Source organism: Mauremys mutica, chromosome 9 (genome assembly GCF_020497125.1).
Source record: "Mauremys mutica isolate MM-2020 ecotype Southern chromosome 9, ASM2049712v1, whole genome shotgun sequence".
In the NCBI taxonomy this organism is placed as follows: domain Eukaryota; kingdom Metazoa; phylum Chordata; order Testudines; family Geoemydidae; genus Mauremys; species Mauremys mutica.
The window spans coordinates 25,663,481-25,681,445 of NC_059080.1; the positions used below are offsets into that span (position 1 = coordinate 25,663,481).

A 17,965-nucleotide genomic window follows, 5' to 3' on the forward strand; every position below is an offset into this window, starting at 1 on the left:
TCCTGCGCCCGCCCCCCCAGCCTACCTCCAGGCCAGGGGTGGGCAAACTACAGCCGCAGGATTGCCCCCTTCGAGCCCTGTGCCGCTCCCTGAAGCGGCCGGGAGTTGGGGGGGGGGGAGAAGCAGAGGGCTCTGTCCATGTGTTGCCTTGGCTTCCAGGCACAGCCCCCCCGCAGCTCCCATTGGCCGGGAACGGGGAGCCGCGGCCAATGGGAGCTTCAGGGGAGGTATCTGGAGGCGCGGCAAGCAGCATGTGGAGCCCTGCATCCCCCACTCCCCCAGGGGCCACAGGGACATGGTTCCAGCTACTTCCCAGGACAGAGCAGGGCCGGGGCTGGCAGCCTGCCCTGGCCCCGGTGTGCGCCGCTGCCACCTCGGAGCCCAAAGCCCTCCTGCACCCCGCCCCCCAAATCCCTGCCCTGAGCCCCCTGCCTGCACCTCAACCCCCTGTCCTAAGCCCTCTGCTGCACCCCGCACCCCAACCCTGTGCCCTGAGCCCCGTGCTGCATCCCACACCCCTTCTGCACCCCAATCCCCTGCCCTGAGCCCCGTGCCTGCACATCAACCCCTGCCCTGAGCCCCCTGCTGCATCCCACACCCCTTCTGCACCCTGAGCCTCCTGTCTGCACCCCAACCCCCTGCTGCACCTCAACTTCCTGCTCTGAGCCCCCGCCACACCCCTCATGCACCCTCTGGGGGCAGGGAGGGGGGCGGAGTTGGGGTGGGGACTTCAGGAAAGGGGTTGGAATGGGGGCAGGGAAGGGTTGGGAAGAGGCAGGGCCTCATGGAAGGAGTGGAGTGGGGGGCAGGGCTGGAGGCACCGAGGGGGGGTGTCAGTGGGCCAATGACCTAGCCCTTATGTGGCCCTCGTGGTCATTTGAGTTTGAGACCCCTGATCTAGGTGATGCATATAAGTGCCATGGTCATCAGCTATCTGTAAACACACAGGGCAAAGCGAACAGACAGGGATTCCGGATACTGGCCCCTCTTTACTGGATACCAATAAGCTAAGGGCCAGCTCTGCTGACTCACACCAGAGATGGAAAGCAGTGATGCCCGAGAGGTCTCTCCCACACCAGCAGAGGGCAGTGCTGCACAGCCACATAAGCACCTGGCTCGGAAGATGGGCTGAAGCCCCTTGTTCCCCTCTCTGGTTTCATGGTGATGTTCCACCTCCTGGGTGCTGAGGGGAAGCCCTCACCCACCTTTTCAATGAACCTTTGCAATACTCTGCATCCATGTGTCACTCAGAGAGCTTGCGCTCAGGCCCCTGCGCTTTCCACGCTAGCATCCCCTCATTGCCCACATACAGCAGAGCATAAGTGGGTTTCCTACCAGCCAATTCTCAGAGGCCAGGCAGAGAGAGCCTGGATGCCAGCCCACATACAGGGCTAGTCTGCACCAGGTGCAAATACAGCCCCATGGTCTGAGGCCTGGCCCTAGTCTTTTGCTGCAGTGAAGCTGGCAGGAGCCCAGGCCTGGGGAGGACCCCTTACCCGTGCGTTCTGGAAGATGAAGTCCCTGGTCAGGCTTCTGTGCTGGTCTCTGTCATACACCAGCCTCACTTTGCTCTGCATGCTCTGGTATTTAATCAGCTGCAAGACTGAAGACAGCCACACCAGCGACAGTGAGACACGGAACAGCACAACCTCCAAAAGCACGGCCAATACACCCCTAAGGAAGGGCACTGCTGCTGCCTCTCAGCATAACACAGAGGGGTGTGGATACGGCTGCCCCTCGCTCCCGCAGGATGTCACACTGCAGGAAGGCAGCCAGCACTGAGCTCACCAAGCAGGGCTCCTGTGTGCATCCAGCAGGCTCTGGCTTATCCCTCCCATCCTTGAGATAACGGTTCAGCAGATTACCCTGGGTGAAGGAGCCCATCACCCTGGCTTCAGCCAGGAAGCCTAGTGGTGGCCATGTTCCATTTGTGCACCACAGAGTATTCTTGACCTCTCACTGCTGTTTCTCCCAGGGGTCTACTTCCACAATGGGCCAATTACTCAATAACCTTCCAAGGTCTACGCCAAGTCAATGGACTGAAGGGGTTTCCCTTACTTTTGTCCTGAGAGATGGTCTCCTCTGGAGAGCTGCAGCCCCTCTTTGTGATGGCCATTGTCCCAGACTCCACATCCACTGTCAGGGAGGCCCTCTGTGTTTTGCCCACTTTCACCTGCAGCACAAGGAGCTCGGTTATTGAGGCAGGTGCAACTAGGTTGGGTGCAACTGAGGGCAGGAGCAGGGAATGTATGCCCCTTTATCTCTGTAGCTCCCTGTAGTATACCATTGGGCCGGGGGCTACCCCTCTCCTGGAGGGACACTGCTCACATAGCACCCCGCTGAGCTCACTAGGCAGGTGCTGTAGCTGCTTCACACCTGTGTCTGAACCCCCATGTATTGTGGCAGGTATAAACCAGCTCTTCTCATGCTAGCTTCTGCTGTCCATTGGAGAATAGGAGAAGGGCAGCCCCACAGACTTCCTGCCCCTCCCCCCAGATTGGCTTTCTCATCTGCCTGAAGGGGAAATCACACCCCATGCTGTCTCTCCCACAGTCTCACTGCCCAGCTGGCCCACAAGCTGCAGGCCCCACATTATGTAGGGCCCAAGCTGATCATACCCACCCTAGTCTCTGCCTGTGCTGGGAAAGGCCCCATCAAAGCCCCTGAAGGGAGCAGTGCAGCGGAGCTCGCCACACCTAGGTGCCTCTCTCACCTCAAAGTTCTGCACAGCCATGGGCTTGGCAGCAGGGGGGTGTGCCACAGCCACACTGGGAAGAGCCAGTTTGTGCTTGGTCACTGTCTCCTGCAGTGTCTTCAGCACCTACAGAAAAAGAGTCAGAGACAGGCAGGTGTTGAGAGACACAAACAGAGAAACCAGCTGCACAAGGGAGAGGGTTCAAATCCAGCTGCCTTGCCAGCAGGCGAACTAGAGTCTAGTGGGAGCAGGAGATTCTAACATGTTGCTGGCTGCAGGGCATGGCTGGGCCTTCCTGCTAAGCACAACAAGTGACAGCGGGAACTTTGGAATTGGGTCCTAATGAGGTACCACTTGCTGTTTGCTCTGTGTCTGCACAGATTAAAGTGAAGGCAACACCACCTACTAGTCAGAGTGGGAGACTAGAGCCCTGGGTTCTGTTCCTGGCCCTGCCACTGACTTGCTTGCAATCAGTCACCTCCTCTTTTGGTGCCTGAATTTACCCATCAGCTATTGGCACTATCTGGCATGTATTGACTAGGCAGTGCTGGAGCCATCAGTGTGAAGAAGCCAGGCAACACTCAGCAGAATGTGCTCCCTCCTGCCCAGTGCTCCAATCACCCAGGGAGGGGACAAGGTGAACAGCTCATGTTTGAGAGAGCCATATGCAGACTCTGTCAGCTTCACCATGGAGGCATCCAGAGCAATGGCTTGGCTACAAATCACAATGCCCTGCTCTAGGAAGGAGGCAATGACACAGATCTATCCCTCATGGCTGTCCTGCAGGAGTGGCAATGTCAGACTGCTTGTGATAGACACCTCAGGGATCTCAGCAAAAGTGAGCAGGAATTGGGAACCAGGTGACCCAGTGGGCCAGCACAAAAAGCATGAAGGCCCAGAGGCAGAGGTTGGTTTGTGAAAGTGTTAAATTGGTAATGTGTGTTGTGAGTAAGGTGGAGGGGGCTGATTGGCTAGAACCTGTTAGGGGTGGGACTAAGGAACTATAAAGTATGCTCCTGGTGGAAGGAATTCCCTTCCCTCCAATTTAATGAGAGGCCAGTACCCTTCCTGAAGTGGTCTCTAATGTCTGGGAGCTCAACCTAGTAGAAACTTGCTCTATCTGGGAGTTTTAATTTATCCTAGGAGTTTGCTCAAGTTTAAGGAGCTTATTCTAGTCTGGAGAGCTAGGGGACATTAGTAAAGGTTGCAATTAGTAGCTCTTCTACCCTTCATGGGGGAATTTATAAAAGGGTATTTCTTCAGAGGTTTTTGCTGTAATTCTTGTAATTTAAGTTTACTTCTTCTGGGATCTTAAATTCTAAACCTCCCTATATTTAACAGACTTCTACCTTCTGCTCTCTTTGCCTTCCTTTTGTACCTTAATCCATGAAAAATGCACTGCTCATGTGCCATGGGTGCAGGGTGGCAAACCTGTAACCCTGGACTTGTTTGCAGAGTAATGGTCCCAAGCCCTAGCAACGTGTGCTGAGATTACAAACTCACTAGGTACCTTTTTCTCTAGAGAGGAGAGCAGGTGGTTGACAGTGGAGATCTTGCTGAGGAGCAGTTCAAGGTCTGGATCGCTGGCCAGGAGACCCTGAATAGAAAGAGAGACAAATTCTGATATCTGGTGCTCTTAAAGCAGCAATGACAGATTAAACTGTAGTGGATATGTCCAGAAACCTTGACCAGTTTCCAGGGTCATTTCAATACCTATGGAGAGTAGAGCTGCATGAATAACTGTGGTTTTTTTCCCCCCAAGTTTGGTAGCTAAACTGAAAAATCTGGAAAAAATCATTTTGAGTCAAAACTGAATTTTTTTCTTATTAAAACACAAAAACATGTTGCTTGGGTCAAACAAAGCATTTTGGAGGTTGACGTGAATTGAGATTTTTTTTAAACCATTTTGACATTTCTGAAACTTAATTTTAGGTATGCTCAGCCTAAACTATTTGCTGAATTTCTGAATAGTTTTGGTGCTCCACAAATGCCTTTTTCAGAAAATTTACTATTTGACAAACTGAAAAAAAAGGCTCTCTAATGTAGGGTGACCAGATAGCAAGTATGAAAAATTGGGATGGGGGTGAGGGGTAATAGGCTATATAGGAAAAAGCCCCAAATATTGGGACTGGCCCTATAAAATCGGGACATCTGGTCACTCTACTGTAATGGTTATTAACTACACTTTGGGTCACTAGCAAAGAGTTGGGAAGGTCTGGAGACACTTCTCTATGGAACTAAAACATACACACACAGTTTAGCACAATTAGCACCTCTGTGCATAGGTCTGTGCAGGGAGCTGCGGAGCAGGACTGAGGCACACAGGCAGAGCAGTGAGGGCAGGCTGGGGCTGGGACAGCATGGGGGGCTTTGGCTCAGGACATAGGTCTCAACTCCCAGGCAGATCTTAGAATCATAGAATATTAGGGCTGGAAGAGATCTCAGGAGTCATCCAGTCCAACCCCCTGCTCAAAGCAAGACCAACACCAACTAAATCATCCCAGTCAAGGCTTTGTCAAGCTGGGCCTTAAAAACCTCTAAGGATGGAGATTCCACCACCTTCCTAGGTAACCGATTCTAGTGCTTCATCACCCTCCTGGTGAAATAGGTGTTTCCTATTATCCAACCTAGACCTCCCCCACTGCAACTTGAGACCATTGCTTCTTGTTCTGTCATCTGCCACCACTGAGAACATTATAGCTCCATCCTCTTTGGAACCCCCCTTCAGGTAGTTGAAGGCTGCTATCAAATCCCCCCCTCACTCTTCTCTTCTGCAGACTAAATAATCCCAGTTCCCTCAGCCTCTCCTCGTAAATCATGTGCCCCAGCCCCCTAATCATTTTAGTTGCCCTCCACTGGACTCTTTCCAATTTGTCCACATGCCATCCCTTCTGTAGTGGGGGGACCAAAACTGGACCCAATACTCCAGATGTGGCCTCACCAGTGCTGAATAAAGGAGAATAATCACTTCCCTCGATCTGCTAGCAATACTCCTACTAATACAGCTCAATATGCCGTTGGCCTTCTTGGCAACAAGGGCACACTGCTGACGCATATCCAGCTTCTCGTCCACTGTAATCTCCAAGTCCTTTTCTGCAGAACTGCTGCTTAGCCAGTCGGTCCCCAACCTGTAGCAGTGCATGGGATTCTTCCTTCCTAAGTGCAGGTCTCTGTACTTGTCCTTGTTGAGCCTCAGCAACACGCTCTGGGTCAGTCCAGCTGAGGTGTCCCAGACCAGATCCCTGACCTGCCCCACCACTGAAGTATTCTTCCTCTCCCAGGTCCCTGCATTGCAATTTCCAACCTTCACTGTAGCATCTAGCCTGCTGCATCTGAACTCCCTCTGGATTTGAGCTCTAGCACTTGGTTCATGAACATAGGCAGCTGGCTGGGCCTCGCTCCAGGAACGGAGCATGGTGCCCTCTAAGGGTGCAGATATGCAGGAAAACCAAACCCAAACAATGAAATCCCCCAGGACCAACTTCCCCCTCCAGGCCAGCCATAGGGGCAGAGACATGCTGTCGCCTACAGTGAGGCTCCCTGCCCTGGGCCAGCACTTTGGGGATGGGGAGGGCTCACCTGCTCTCTTACGGGGCTCCGAGGGGAAGCTGGAGGGTCAAACACTTTGGCCAGAGTCTCTAAACCAGCCAGCGTGAAGTCAATCTCACTGCAGAGAGAAGAGCAGTGAGTGGGGAAGCTCTGTGTGGTCCAAGGAGCCAGTCACCAGGACACCCCTACTGGTCCTATCCCAGGTCCTGATAAGCCACCAGTCACACCCACTCAGAGAAGTTGGGCTGGGGGCAGCAATCCCTCTGTCTTACTGGTGGGGACTACCATCAGGTGGTGCCACCTGACACCACAGTGCCAGGAGCAGGTCCTTCCCACCAGAGAGTGCAGCAAACCAGAGACACTTTCAGTGCCGGAGGAATCTAAGCAGGGTTGGGCCTAAGACTCCACAAAGCTATGCAAAGTGGGTGTGCTTTGCAGTGACTTGCTAACACAACTGCTGCTTAGGCACTTGAATTTGAAGGATGCAGCCACTGAGGGAGAGGGATAATTGGGAGGGAGGGGAAAGGTGCTGTAATTAGGGCTGAGACCAAGCAAAGGGAACAGCATAAGACCTTCCGGGTGGAGATTTCTCAGCTTGTGGATGAGCTCAGCGAACCACACTCCCCCAGCATCCACACAAGAAGAAATTCATACAGGGGTTTTGTGGAGGCCAGTGGGTTCCAGGTGCTCTGGATGCAGGAACTGGCCTGGCTTCCTAGCAAAGGCCTTGTGCAAGCTACCTTCTCGCAGGGGAACTTTCTTCTGCCTCATTGGCTGCAGGACACAGAGCCAAAGTAAAAGGGCAAAGCAGCAGGTTCCATCTGTACCCAGCACATACAAGACCCCCCTAGGGGAAGGTATTCAAAGCAGCAGATGCCAATTTTACCCAGCAGAGAACAGCCTGCCAGCGTTTAAAGTAGCAGACAGCATCTGTACCCAACACAGATGAGATGCCCAGAGGAAGGACTGTGAGGGCCGGATATGAGACAGATGTCTTGTCTCTAGAGAAACCTGACATCCTGTCTCTAGAGAACAGACAGGAAAGAACAACCCAGCCCTAGGACCTCATGGGGCTTTTCTGCCTCTGACTTAGGATGAGTCTATCCCCAGCCCAATTCCTTTCTCTCCATTGCTCACCTGTGCAGCCCACGGCAGGCGGTCACTAAGGCCGTGCTCAGGTGTCTCAGCTGCAGGTTCCCATTCCTCAGGGCCTCCAGGTCAAGCTGTAGATGGTGGCTGAGGTACTCGGCCATGAATCCCATGAAATCGCTGGCCGGGCTGCAACAGGTGGGGATGTGTGAGCGTGGGAGTGAATTTCTTATTGAGAGCTCCAGCTGCCTGCCCCGCATTGTGCTGATGCGGGTACTGCCCCTGGCACCACGACGGGGAAAGTCAGAGGATATTGCAGACTTCAGGGAAAAGACAGGGCTGGCTGCCAGTCACCCCGAGCTCTCCAATCTCACTCTCACCATGTGGGGTTGGGCGAAAAGGGGTGTTCTAGTGCTACCTGTGGGCAAAGGCAGGTGCTAGAGGTACAGCCCCCACTGTGTCCTTTAATCGAGCTGTCCAATTCCCCCCCTCACTGCTGTGGCCTCGCCCTTCCCAATGGGACAGTTTCCACTCTCCATAGCAGGAAGGGAAGCTCTCCTCACACGTACACTGGTAACTCACTCCAGCAGCCTCTGGACATCCCAAAATATAGGGCTTGCTACCTGCTCTGTGACAGGTGTGGAGGTGCCAGGCAGTACCTGCTGTGAACCTGCTCCTGCAGCCTCAGCTGCAGCTGCTGAGATATCTGGGCCTTGTTTGGCTGAGCACTAACCCACCCACTGGTGCTGCCCACGATGTTCCCACTGTGAGGCACCAGGCTTGGAGGGTGGCTGGCTCCGCCATCTTCACCATCTGCAAACACAAAGGCACAGCATCTTAAGAGAGAAAAGTAACCAGTTTCCCCTCCCCCAAGCTCACCCCTGATCTCCCCATTGCTGGGTCAACGGGGTGTGGGGTGAGTGGAATGTTATGCCCCATTTAAGCCATGACCCCCAGGCACAGTTAGGTGCTGTGGAGACTATAATTCACTCTCTTGGGGATCTGAATGGCTGATCTGCACCCTCCACATCCCCCCATTTCATTTCCTTCCCTAGCCCATGGCTTCATCCAGCCCCCCAAATGCTCCCCTCACCACACACGCACCCCCCAGTCCCTCCAGACTCACCAGAGTCCTCATCCACTGGCTCTCTTGCTCTGTTCACAGGGTAGAGCAGTGGGATCACCAGGCCATTGTTGGGCTGCTGGTAGGCCCCTATTAGATCAGTCAGGGTGCGGAAGCATTTGGCCTGGATGCCCTGTATGGTCTAAGGGAAGAAGAAGAATGGCTGTTGCTCTGGCAGATCCCACCCCAGATTCTGGATACCCACGGCATCCTGCAGCCAGCCCAGGAAGGATTAGGATTAGGAACATGATACAATATCTCTCTGTTGGGTGCAGCTAATGAGCCTGACTTGGCTCAGGGTACAATGGAAGACCATTCCCATCCCAAGGAACTTACACTCCACAAGACCCAGGGGAGCTGGGGGTGGTGGTGCTCACTTAGAACATTAAACAGCCTTAGATTTCTCTCCTCTGCCCTGACATTGTGCTGGGGAGGGAGGGAGTTTGCCTAACGTGGGTCATTGTTCATGGGATCTGTCTTTAGGAGAGATTTGAGTGAGGAGAGGATGGGGGCCGTGGGACAGGGAGATCATTGCACACACAACAGGGCAACCTGGCAGCCATCAGAAAGATGGGAACGGGAGGAAGACCCAAAGGGTCATGGAGGCTGGTGCCATTGGCACAAGTAAGGGGAGAAGTGGGGACATGCCAAGAGCCAAGGTCTGATCTGAGTGGGTGGAGTCATGCAGGACTTAAAAGGGAACACTTCTGGGATGGGATGGGATCACTGTTTTCTGAGAGCTGTTACCCAGTCCCACACAGCAGTTTAGGACAGGAATCCTGTATCCAGCTGAAACTGAAGGTGGGTCAGAAAGGAAATGGGGAGGAGTAGATGTCTCTCTAGAGCCACCCCAGTTATGACCGTAACATATAATGCAGGCATGCAACATCAGCATGGAGTGGCCAGAGAGCTGCGTTCCCAGGCTGTCACTGAGTGCCAGGCCGTACCAGAGATGCGTGTGAGGCTGTGACGCACTGCGTCTGTGCAAAGGAAACACATCCTGTGGGCTCTGAGCACTGCAGGTGTCTCATGCTGAAAGGAAACCACAGTGCTAGCTTGTGGCTCCCAGCAGGAAGGGAGGCACATATACCCCCTAGTCCCATCCCCAGATGCGGCCAGTGCTGTGTCCCTCCCATTTGCACCTGCAGAGTAGAGGGTAGAGGCAGGACCTTTCCACATCTGCTTCCTGTGCAAACCCCAAATCACGCAGCCAACAGGGGATCTCCACACCTAAAGGCCATGGAGAGAAGTGCCTTAAACATACCCGAAGGAGAGAGATTCAAGGGACAGCAATACTAGTGATTGGGGCATCTCTGCTACAGCTGCCTCCTTCCCACCTGCAGCCAGTGGACCCCACTCCACCCACCTGCACAGATAGCAGCCCCTCCTCATCGGGCAGGATCCTATAGGTGTGCACGTGTCTCTGGAACCTAGGAGGAAACAGAACAAGGTAGCAAGTATCAGAGGGGTAGCCGTGTTAGTCTGGATCTGTAAAAGCAACAAAGAATCCTGTGGCACCTTATAGACTAACAGACGTTTTGCAGCATGAGCTTTCGTGGGTGAATACCCACTTCTTCAGATGCATCTTCAGATGCACCCACGAAAGCTCATGCTGCAAAACGTCTGTTAGTCTATAAGGTGCCACAGGATTCTTTGTTGCTTTTACAGAACAAGGTAGCAACACCAGATTTCCACCCTTGTGGGTCTAACAGTCAGAGGGGGCCAGTGACGGTGGGAAGAGCCGTTAGCCCATTAGGAAGGCAGGGAGGGATCACAGCAGCACCCATGAGCTCAGCTATATCTGGATGAATCTGGAAACCAGTTGTTCTCAGGGAAATGAGGGACAATAATACTCCCATTCTCCCAGCTTCTGTCTTGTCTGGGGAGCTTGTGATCTCCCTGAGGCAGGGACTATCTCTCACCATGTGTATGTGAGTGCAGTCCCATCCCAACAGGGCCTCTGGGTGTTGCCACAACACAAATACATCATAAGTTTCTGTCCCATTTGGGAGCAGCAGCCAACGATCCCCAGCACTGTGATAAAGGGCCCAATTGGCTCTCAGAGCATTACCCATAATTAGTACCTGGGACAAAGGGGCCAGAGAAATTAAGCTTCTAACCCTGGAAATAAAATTATCACCATAGGCTCTAAGCTGTAGTAGCTGCTCCCAACCCAGGCCACACAACAGGGAGCCCCATTGATGGACGTATGCCCTGCCCCCATTGAAGCCTGAAGCTAACTGGCTTGTCACCTGGATAAACATCCTTGTTTGGCCAAAGAACCCCCCTACAAGGCCATTGCAGCTGGATACTGGTTCTGACTCAAGGCCTCACTCCTGGTTTGTGGAGGGAGGGTTTGAGTGACACATTTCCCTCCCTCCTCAAGTGACAGGCCAAGCACAAAAGGACTTTATGGGCAAAGTTTTCAGGAGAGGCCACTGATTACAGATGCTTCCAATTCTGGGTCTCAGCTGAAGTACAGTGGGCCTGATTTTTCAGAGGCACTGAGTCCCTGCAGCTCCATTTGGCATCAGCAGAAGCTGTAGATGCTCATGCACAAGCTGTCTCAATTTGGGTATCCAAAATCTGAGCCACCTAAAATTAGCTGCCATTGCTGAAAATAACGAGGAGTCCTTGTGGCACCTTAGAGACTAACAAATGTATTTGGGCATAAGCTTTCGTGGACTAGAACCCGCTTCATCAGATGCATGCAGTGGAAAATACAGCAGCAGGTATATGTATATATACACAGGACATGAAAAGATGGGAGTTGCCTTACCAAGTCGGGGGGTCAGTCTAATGAGACAATTCAATTAACAGTAGAATACTAGGAGAGGAAAAAAATCACTTTTGTAGTGGTAATGAGGGTGGCCCATTTCAAACAGTTGACAAGAAGGTGTGAGTAACCGTAAGTGTGCGTAACAGTAGTAAGCTCTAAGATACAACTGCATTTGCGCCAATCCCTCAGACAGAGACAAACACCTACTGCAGTAGTTCTCAAACTTTTGTACTGGTGACCCCTTTCACATAAGAAGCCTCTGAGTGCGAACCCCACCTTATAAATTAAAAACACTTTTTTATATATTTAACACCATTATAAATGCTGGATGCAAAGCAGGGTTTGAGTTGGAAGCTGGCAGCTCACAACCCCCCATGTAATAACCTTGCAACACCCTGAGGGGTCCCAACCCCCAGTTTGAGAACCCCTGACCTACAGGATCGCTATCAAGTGTTCTTAAAACTACAATACCCACCTGGTGAAGTTAAGAAACAGATTGACAGAGCCAAACAGGTACCCAGAAGTCACCTACTACAAGACAGGCCCAACAAAGAAAGTAACAAAACGCCACTAGCCGTCACCTACAGCCCCCAACTAAAACTTCTCCAGCGCATCATCAAAGATCTACAACCTATCCTGAAGGACAATCCCTCACTCTCACAGACCTTGGGAGACAGACCAGTCCTCGCTTACAGACAGCCCTCCCAACCTGAAGCAAATACTCACCAGCAACTACACACCACACAACAAAAACACTAACCCAGGAACCAAACCCTGCAACAAACCCCGATGCCAACTCTGTCCACATATCTATTCAAGGGACACCATCATAGGACCTAACCACATCAGCCACACCATCAGGGGCTCGTTCACCTGCACATCTACCAATGTGATATATGCCGTCATGTGCCAGCAATGCCCCTCTGCCACGTACATTGGCCAAACCGGACAGTCTCTATGCAAAAGAACAAATGGACACAAATCTGACATCAGGAATTACAACATTCAAAAAACAATAGGAGAACACTTCAATCTCCCTGGACACTCAATAACAGACTTAAAAGTGGCAATTCTTCAACAACAAAAATTCAAAAACAGACTCCAATGTGAAACTGCAGAACTAGAATTAATTTGCAAACTGGACACCATTAAATTAGGCCTGAATAAAGACTGGGAGTAAATGGGTCATTACAAAACTTAATTTCACCATACTAATTTCCCCCTACTGTTACTCACACCTTCTTGTCAACTGTTTGAAATGGGCCACCTTTATTACCACTACAAAAGTGATTTTTCCTCTCGTAGTATTCTACTGTTAATTGAATTTAGGGTGACCAGACAGCAAGTGTGAAAAATCAGGACAGGGAGTGGGGGGTAATAGGAGCCTATATAAGAAAAAGACCCAAAAATCAGGACTGTCCCTATAAAATTGGGACATCTGGTCACCCTAATTGAATTGTCTCATTAGACTGACCCCCCACTTGGTAAGGCAACTCCCATCTTTTCATGTCCTGTGTATATATATATATATACCTGCTACTGTATTTTCCCCTCCATGCATCTGATGAAGTGGATTCTAGCCCACGAAACTTATGCCCAAATAAATGTGTTAGTCTCTAAGGTGCCACAAGAACTCCTTGTTGTTTTTGCTGATACAGACTAACACGGCTACCACTCTGATTGTTGAAAATGTGGTTTTGGACATGACGGGGGCAGGGTTAAGCACACCTATGACAGCCAGGCCACAGGAAGCAGACACTGATCCATGGTGTTGTGCTGAAGAGCCAGACTTTCTGTAGCTCATGTGGCCACTCCTGTTCAAGTGTGAATTAAACTGCCCACAAAAGGACAGCCTAGGCCTGGGCTAGTGAGAGGATGTCCTTCTCTGGGAGCCCAAACACCCCACAGCTACTCAGAGCCAAGGCAAGAGCTTTGGAGAGAAAAAGTTCATAGCAGTATCTAAGTCCTTGCAAGTTCTGGGGGTCTGAGCAGCTCATTGGTTAAATCCCCAGCATGCACTGCGCCTCCCACTCTCCTCAGGACCATGTGTTTGTAATTTGTACCATGCTCTGGGCCAGGAAAATCATCGGAAATGGAACGGCATCCTTCCAAGACTCTTAAAGGAAAAGCATCTTATTCCTGCAGCAGCCTGACTACTAGCTGAGCTTTCAGTGAGTTCTGCAGACGTGTGACTTGGTTGGGAGTCGGGATCAATGTGGCAGCTCAGTCTCTGACAGCACAAAGGGACACCTGCCCACTCAGATCACACCCAGCAGTCAATCTCCAGTCAAAGGCTTTAAACCATGTTTAGGCAAATCTGATACAATGTTGTCCTCAGGAATACAATCAATTGGACAGCACTGGTTAGCCAAATGCAGTGCAGAGCCCTGCTACTACGTTCAAATCCAGAGCTGCAGCACCCCTGGCTAGTCCAGCCCCGAGCTCCCACACAGATCTGCCAGTGCACTCAGCCCTGACCTACAGAGTCCCTGCTAGTCCAGTCCTTGCACACATGCACAGCTTGCTCTGTCTGCTAGTGCAAATTTTAAATTGTGGTTACGATCAGAAATGTGACTGTATAAAAATGGCTCCTGCTTACTCACCAGATCTGAGCGCCATGCACATCAGAGTCAGATCTGCTAACTTCAGGGACAAATTGGTTTTCACAGTCTTTTACTCCTGTAAAGCCTACGGGAACCAGTGCAGCTAGAGTAGAGGGAGCTACCTCAGTGGTAGCTCCTTCATCACCCACACAATTCTTAACTAACTAGCCAATTGCAAAACCATATTGCTGATAAGCCAGAAAGAGCCCAGCACAATTCTCCGATCCCAGGGGAGTTTGCAGCGCTGGCTGCTAGAAAAAAAACGACAGCTTTTCACTTCCAAACTGAGCTAGTATGAACTGGAGTTAAAATACAATGAACATAACATTCCACATTTGCCATTTGTATACAGGCATGTTTAGAGCAGAATGCCACTTTAGATTTCAGGGCATCAGTAGGGTCTGGGTACCAGGGATCACCTAGTGCAGAGTGAATTATTAGAGGGATTACTATTACATGGCGCATGGGGAGAATCGGCTGCCCCCATCAAAACTCCACTCTGAGTTACCTGCACGTACTGTCCTCCTCAGGGACCTGTCCTTTTTGTGCAGTGCCACGCATGGCTGAGGACTTAGCAAACACATTCCCATGCCAGGGATGGACATTTAAAGGATCTCTGTGCCCTGGAATCTAAAGAGTTAACTGTGCTCTGTGGTCTGGCTGCTGCTGAGTTTTGGGGTGACTTTGTTTTTACAGAGGGTGGATTGCACCCGCCTGGGTGACTCACTCCCTCACTCACAGCACTAGCAGGGTCCTGCAGTCTCACACAGTGCACAGTGACTCCACTGAACACCCACATCAGAGGCAGACTCTGCTAGGACGGATGGGGACACAATTGAGGCAGGCTCTCTGGAGTGTAAGGACCTGATTCTGCTCCTCCTTACACTGATGAATTGAACATGGTGTGAATGGAGAATCACACCCAAGAGTCACTGCCTCTGTAGCCACATATCACAGATCCTGTTCCCAGAGCAGGGCTGCTGGCTTACAAACCAGGCAAAGCCACTTGCACTCCAGGCCCCCTTAGAAACAGGATTTTCCCCTGCATGAGGAAGGGCCGGTGGTGATGGGTATATCTCATTTGCCCACTTCTCAGAAAAGAGGGTTCCCAGGCTACATAGCTCATGGTGTAGCCAGGACTGTCTTACAGTCAGGCTGTGTAGTTACTTCCACTAGAAAGACTCATGCTTATTCCATTGATACAGCTGCACTGTGATCTAGGGGTTGGAGCATTGGTTAGGAACCAGGGACTCCAGGGGGCTAAATCTAACTCAGGCACTGTCTCACCCTATGCCCTTGGCCAAGTCACCTCACCTCACTGTACCTAGTTTCCCCATCTGAGGATACAATCCTTACCCGCTTGGTTAATGTCTGCGCACAGCTTTGAAGGCTATCAGTGCTCAGCAATATTATTAGTCACTTCCACAATGAGCAGCCTGGAGACACCATAGCCAGATTCTCACAGCAATGTGTGAGCATGTGTGCATGTTTACACCATAGGATCCGGTGGCCCATAGTTAGAAAAGGGCTTCTCTTTGTCATTATTCCCTATTGACCTCTCCAGGAATGATCCAAGGAGTCTTAGCGCACCGTCAGAGACAAAAGGGATTAGAAAGGCTGGCACCAGCCTGAGGTGCAGAGAGATCTCTCCAGGAATCATTCACCCAGGTTCAGCCTGCTTCTCACCCTGGGTCTGGGCACTGGAGATTTGGGCCTCAGGTCAAAGCCTTTTGGCAGAACAAGCAGGTTTGTAAGTGACAGGTGTCAGAACCCGAAAAAGGAAAAGGGACCGAGAGAGACAAAGATGAGAAGTGAGATGGGCACTTACAGCAGGCAAAGGGCGTACGCCCCAGACACGGACTCGCTGTCTCGCACCAGGAAGCACCCATCCTTCCCAGCTTTGGCCAACAAATCCTCAGCCACAACACGACTGATGTCCCGGTGATACCAGCTTGCTGCTGTCATTCTCTGCACCAGTTGGGCATGGACTGAAAGTTGTCCCCAAAGGCAAGTCCACCCTAGTGATCCTGCTGCCACAGAAGCTCTGGGATCAGCAGCTGCTGTCAGTGATCAGGCCAGACTAATGGGGTCCAAGCCACAGGGTTCAGTACAGAGGCAGTGAGGTGAGAAGGGCTCCCAGCCCTTGGATAAATTAGGGGCTGAAGATCAGAACACAGCTGTGTCAGCTTCAAATCTGCATGTCCTGTATGTGGTCTCTGATTCATCTGTTCCGCCCATTAGGGGACCCTGCCTTGGATCTGCACGACCATGTGAACCGAGCCAGGCGGAACCCCCACAAACATTTAACTTGGTCCAAGCAGAGCCAAATGGGGCTGAAGTTTGCTGAGGAGGGTTGGTTGTCCAGAACGCTGGTACACTCTTCATCTCAAATCATTCCGTCGGGCCTGCTGGACAGGAGAGGGAACGATCTGGGAAAGGTAAAGACAAAGGGGCTGGTCAGTAATCGCACTTCTGCCGCAGCGACTTCCAGTAACCGTCTACCCCAGGGAGCTGCCAGGCCCCTGCCTGGTCTTCTGTTAGGAGCCTATGGTCCCCGTGAGAGCCTGAACAATCTCTGCAGCAGTGAATGTGACCCTATCACTGGATGACAGGGAGACCCATTCTGTACAGGAGTCCAATAAAAGCAACCTCCCTTTAATAGGGATGCTTAGAAGGGGGAGCTGAGTTTCAGCCTGGGATTCCTTGGGATTGTCCTAGGGAGCAGGATCTGTGCTGCAGTCAGAAGGGGAGGGAGTTCCCTCAGAATGACTGGTCCCATGGCAAAGGGTCTCCATGCTGGGATTCCCTGGCCCTGGGGTCTGTCCAGGGAGCAGCCTAAGGACAGGGCCCATTCACTTCATTAGCCAGGACACACCCAGGCAGACTCCATACAGGCACCTCTCCAAACATATGCCCCATCCAGAGCTTGGGCCATTTCTCTGGAGCACACGAAGCCCATACCCTGTACCTGTGGGGGTCTCAGTCACTCCCTGGGCAACTTAGTCCTGTGCACCCCAGAAAGCCGACTGAGCCCTGCTAGCTGCTGGTAGCTGTGCTGAGTGCTAAATGTCCACTTGATGATTTCAGTTTCCCCCCCAGCCCCTGTCTCCTGACTACACCAGGCACACACCCCAGCCTGCTGCAGCTCCCTGCGGGACCCCTAGCTGCTGCACCAAAGCCGGACACATCCCAGACTAAGCTTGGACGCTTAGCCCAGGCCCCCACAGTCCTCCCCTCAGGAACACCCGGGCCCAGGAAAACTTTCTCCGGTGGCTCTTTACCAATGTCCCATGGAGCAGGAAAAACAGCATCACCCTGCCGGCTGGATGGGTCCTCCGTCTTTCACCTGGCTACAGCTGGGCCTGGCTCCTCTCCGCACAGTGTGGCTCTCTTGCTTGTGCTCCTCTTCCTTCTTCTCACCACTTTCCTCTCCTCCGTGGCTGTCAGGACCAGCCTCCTCGCTCCCCCTCCCCCAGGTTCAGTCACTCTGCAGCAGGCGCAGCAGCAGCCGCTCTGCTAGAGGAAGCCAGTATTAGTCATGTGGGTGCAGCACTCACATGCTGCCTCCATTCTCACAACTCCAGTGGTTCAGGAGGCAGCCCTGTTTGCAAGGCAGCCCCAACCCTGTGGGGAGAGGCAGCCAGAGAGCCCCTCAGGGGGCCAGCTTCTGAGTGAGTCCTGGCAGTGTCTTAGCCTTTGCTTCACAGAATCCTCAGGGTTAGCAATGGAAACGGCCCATTGGAACACCCGGCTTCTCTCCCAGGAGCCAGGGCAGGGTTGTCTCCTGTTGGACATTGTTGAGTGCTTTCTTCAGCATAGTTCAAAAGGTCTCAGGCACTGAGGCATCCAGCCCATACCCTGGGGAGGTCACTGCACAGCTTGCTGGCTTGAAATGTTTTCCCACAACCAGTCTACACTTTTCTTTTCATTGGCCATGTCTGCACTACGGGGACTATAGCGGCTTATCTAGGTCACTGTGGCTATGCAGCATAATCCACTGCACAGACACAGTTTACAGCAATGGAAGGGGTTTTTACATTGCTGTAAGAACACCACCTCACCGAGCAGTGGTAGATAGGTTGACACAAGCATTTTCCCATCAGTCTAGCTACGTCTATACTGCAGCT

General features: G+C 52.0%; 1 protein-coding gene across 3 annotated transcripts in view; it reads right to left on the minus strand.

Moving 5' to 3' along the window:
• The window catches only part of LOC123377941 (phosphatidylinositol 3,4,5-trisphosphate 5-phosphatase 2-like), a 29,603-nt gene extending 12,326 nt beyond the window's left edge, over positions 1-17,277 (minus strand). For 2 of the 3 annotated variants that reach the window (XM_045031317.1, XM_045031319.1), the window contains exons 1-11: positions 17,120-17,277; positions 15,667-16,267; positions 9,823-9,886; positions 8,460-8,598; positions 7,993-8,146; positions 7,382-7,522; positions 6,275-6,362; positions 4,206-4,292; positions 2,714-2,821; positions 2,059-2,173; positions 1,497-1,603 (exon numbers count right to left, since the gene is read on the minus strand). In XM_045031317.1, coding sequence (XP_044887252.1) covers positions 1,497-1,603; positions 2,059-2,173; positions 2,714-2,821; positions 4,206-4,292; positions 6,275-6,362; positions 7,382-7,522; positions 7,993-8,146; positions 8,460-8,598; positions 9,823-9,886; positions 15,667-15,803 — 1,140 coding nt within the window. In that variant the 5' untranslated portion in view covers positions 15,804-16,267; positions 17,120-17,277. The remainder of the gene's footprint in view (positions 1-1,496; positions 1,604-2,058; positions 2,174-2,713; positions 2,822-4,205; positions 4,293-6,274; positions 6,363-7,381; positions 7,523-7,992; positions 8,147-8,459; positions 8,599-9,822; positions 9,887-15,666; positions 16,268-17,119) is intronic. The other variant, XM_045031318.1, reaches the window with a different exon arrangement.
• Between the last annotated feature and the right edge of the window lie 688 nt (positions 17,278-17,965).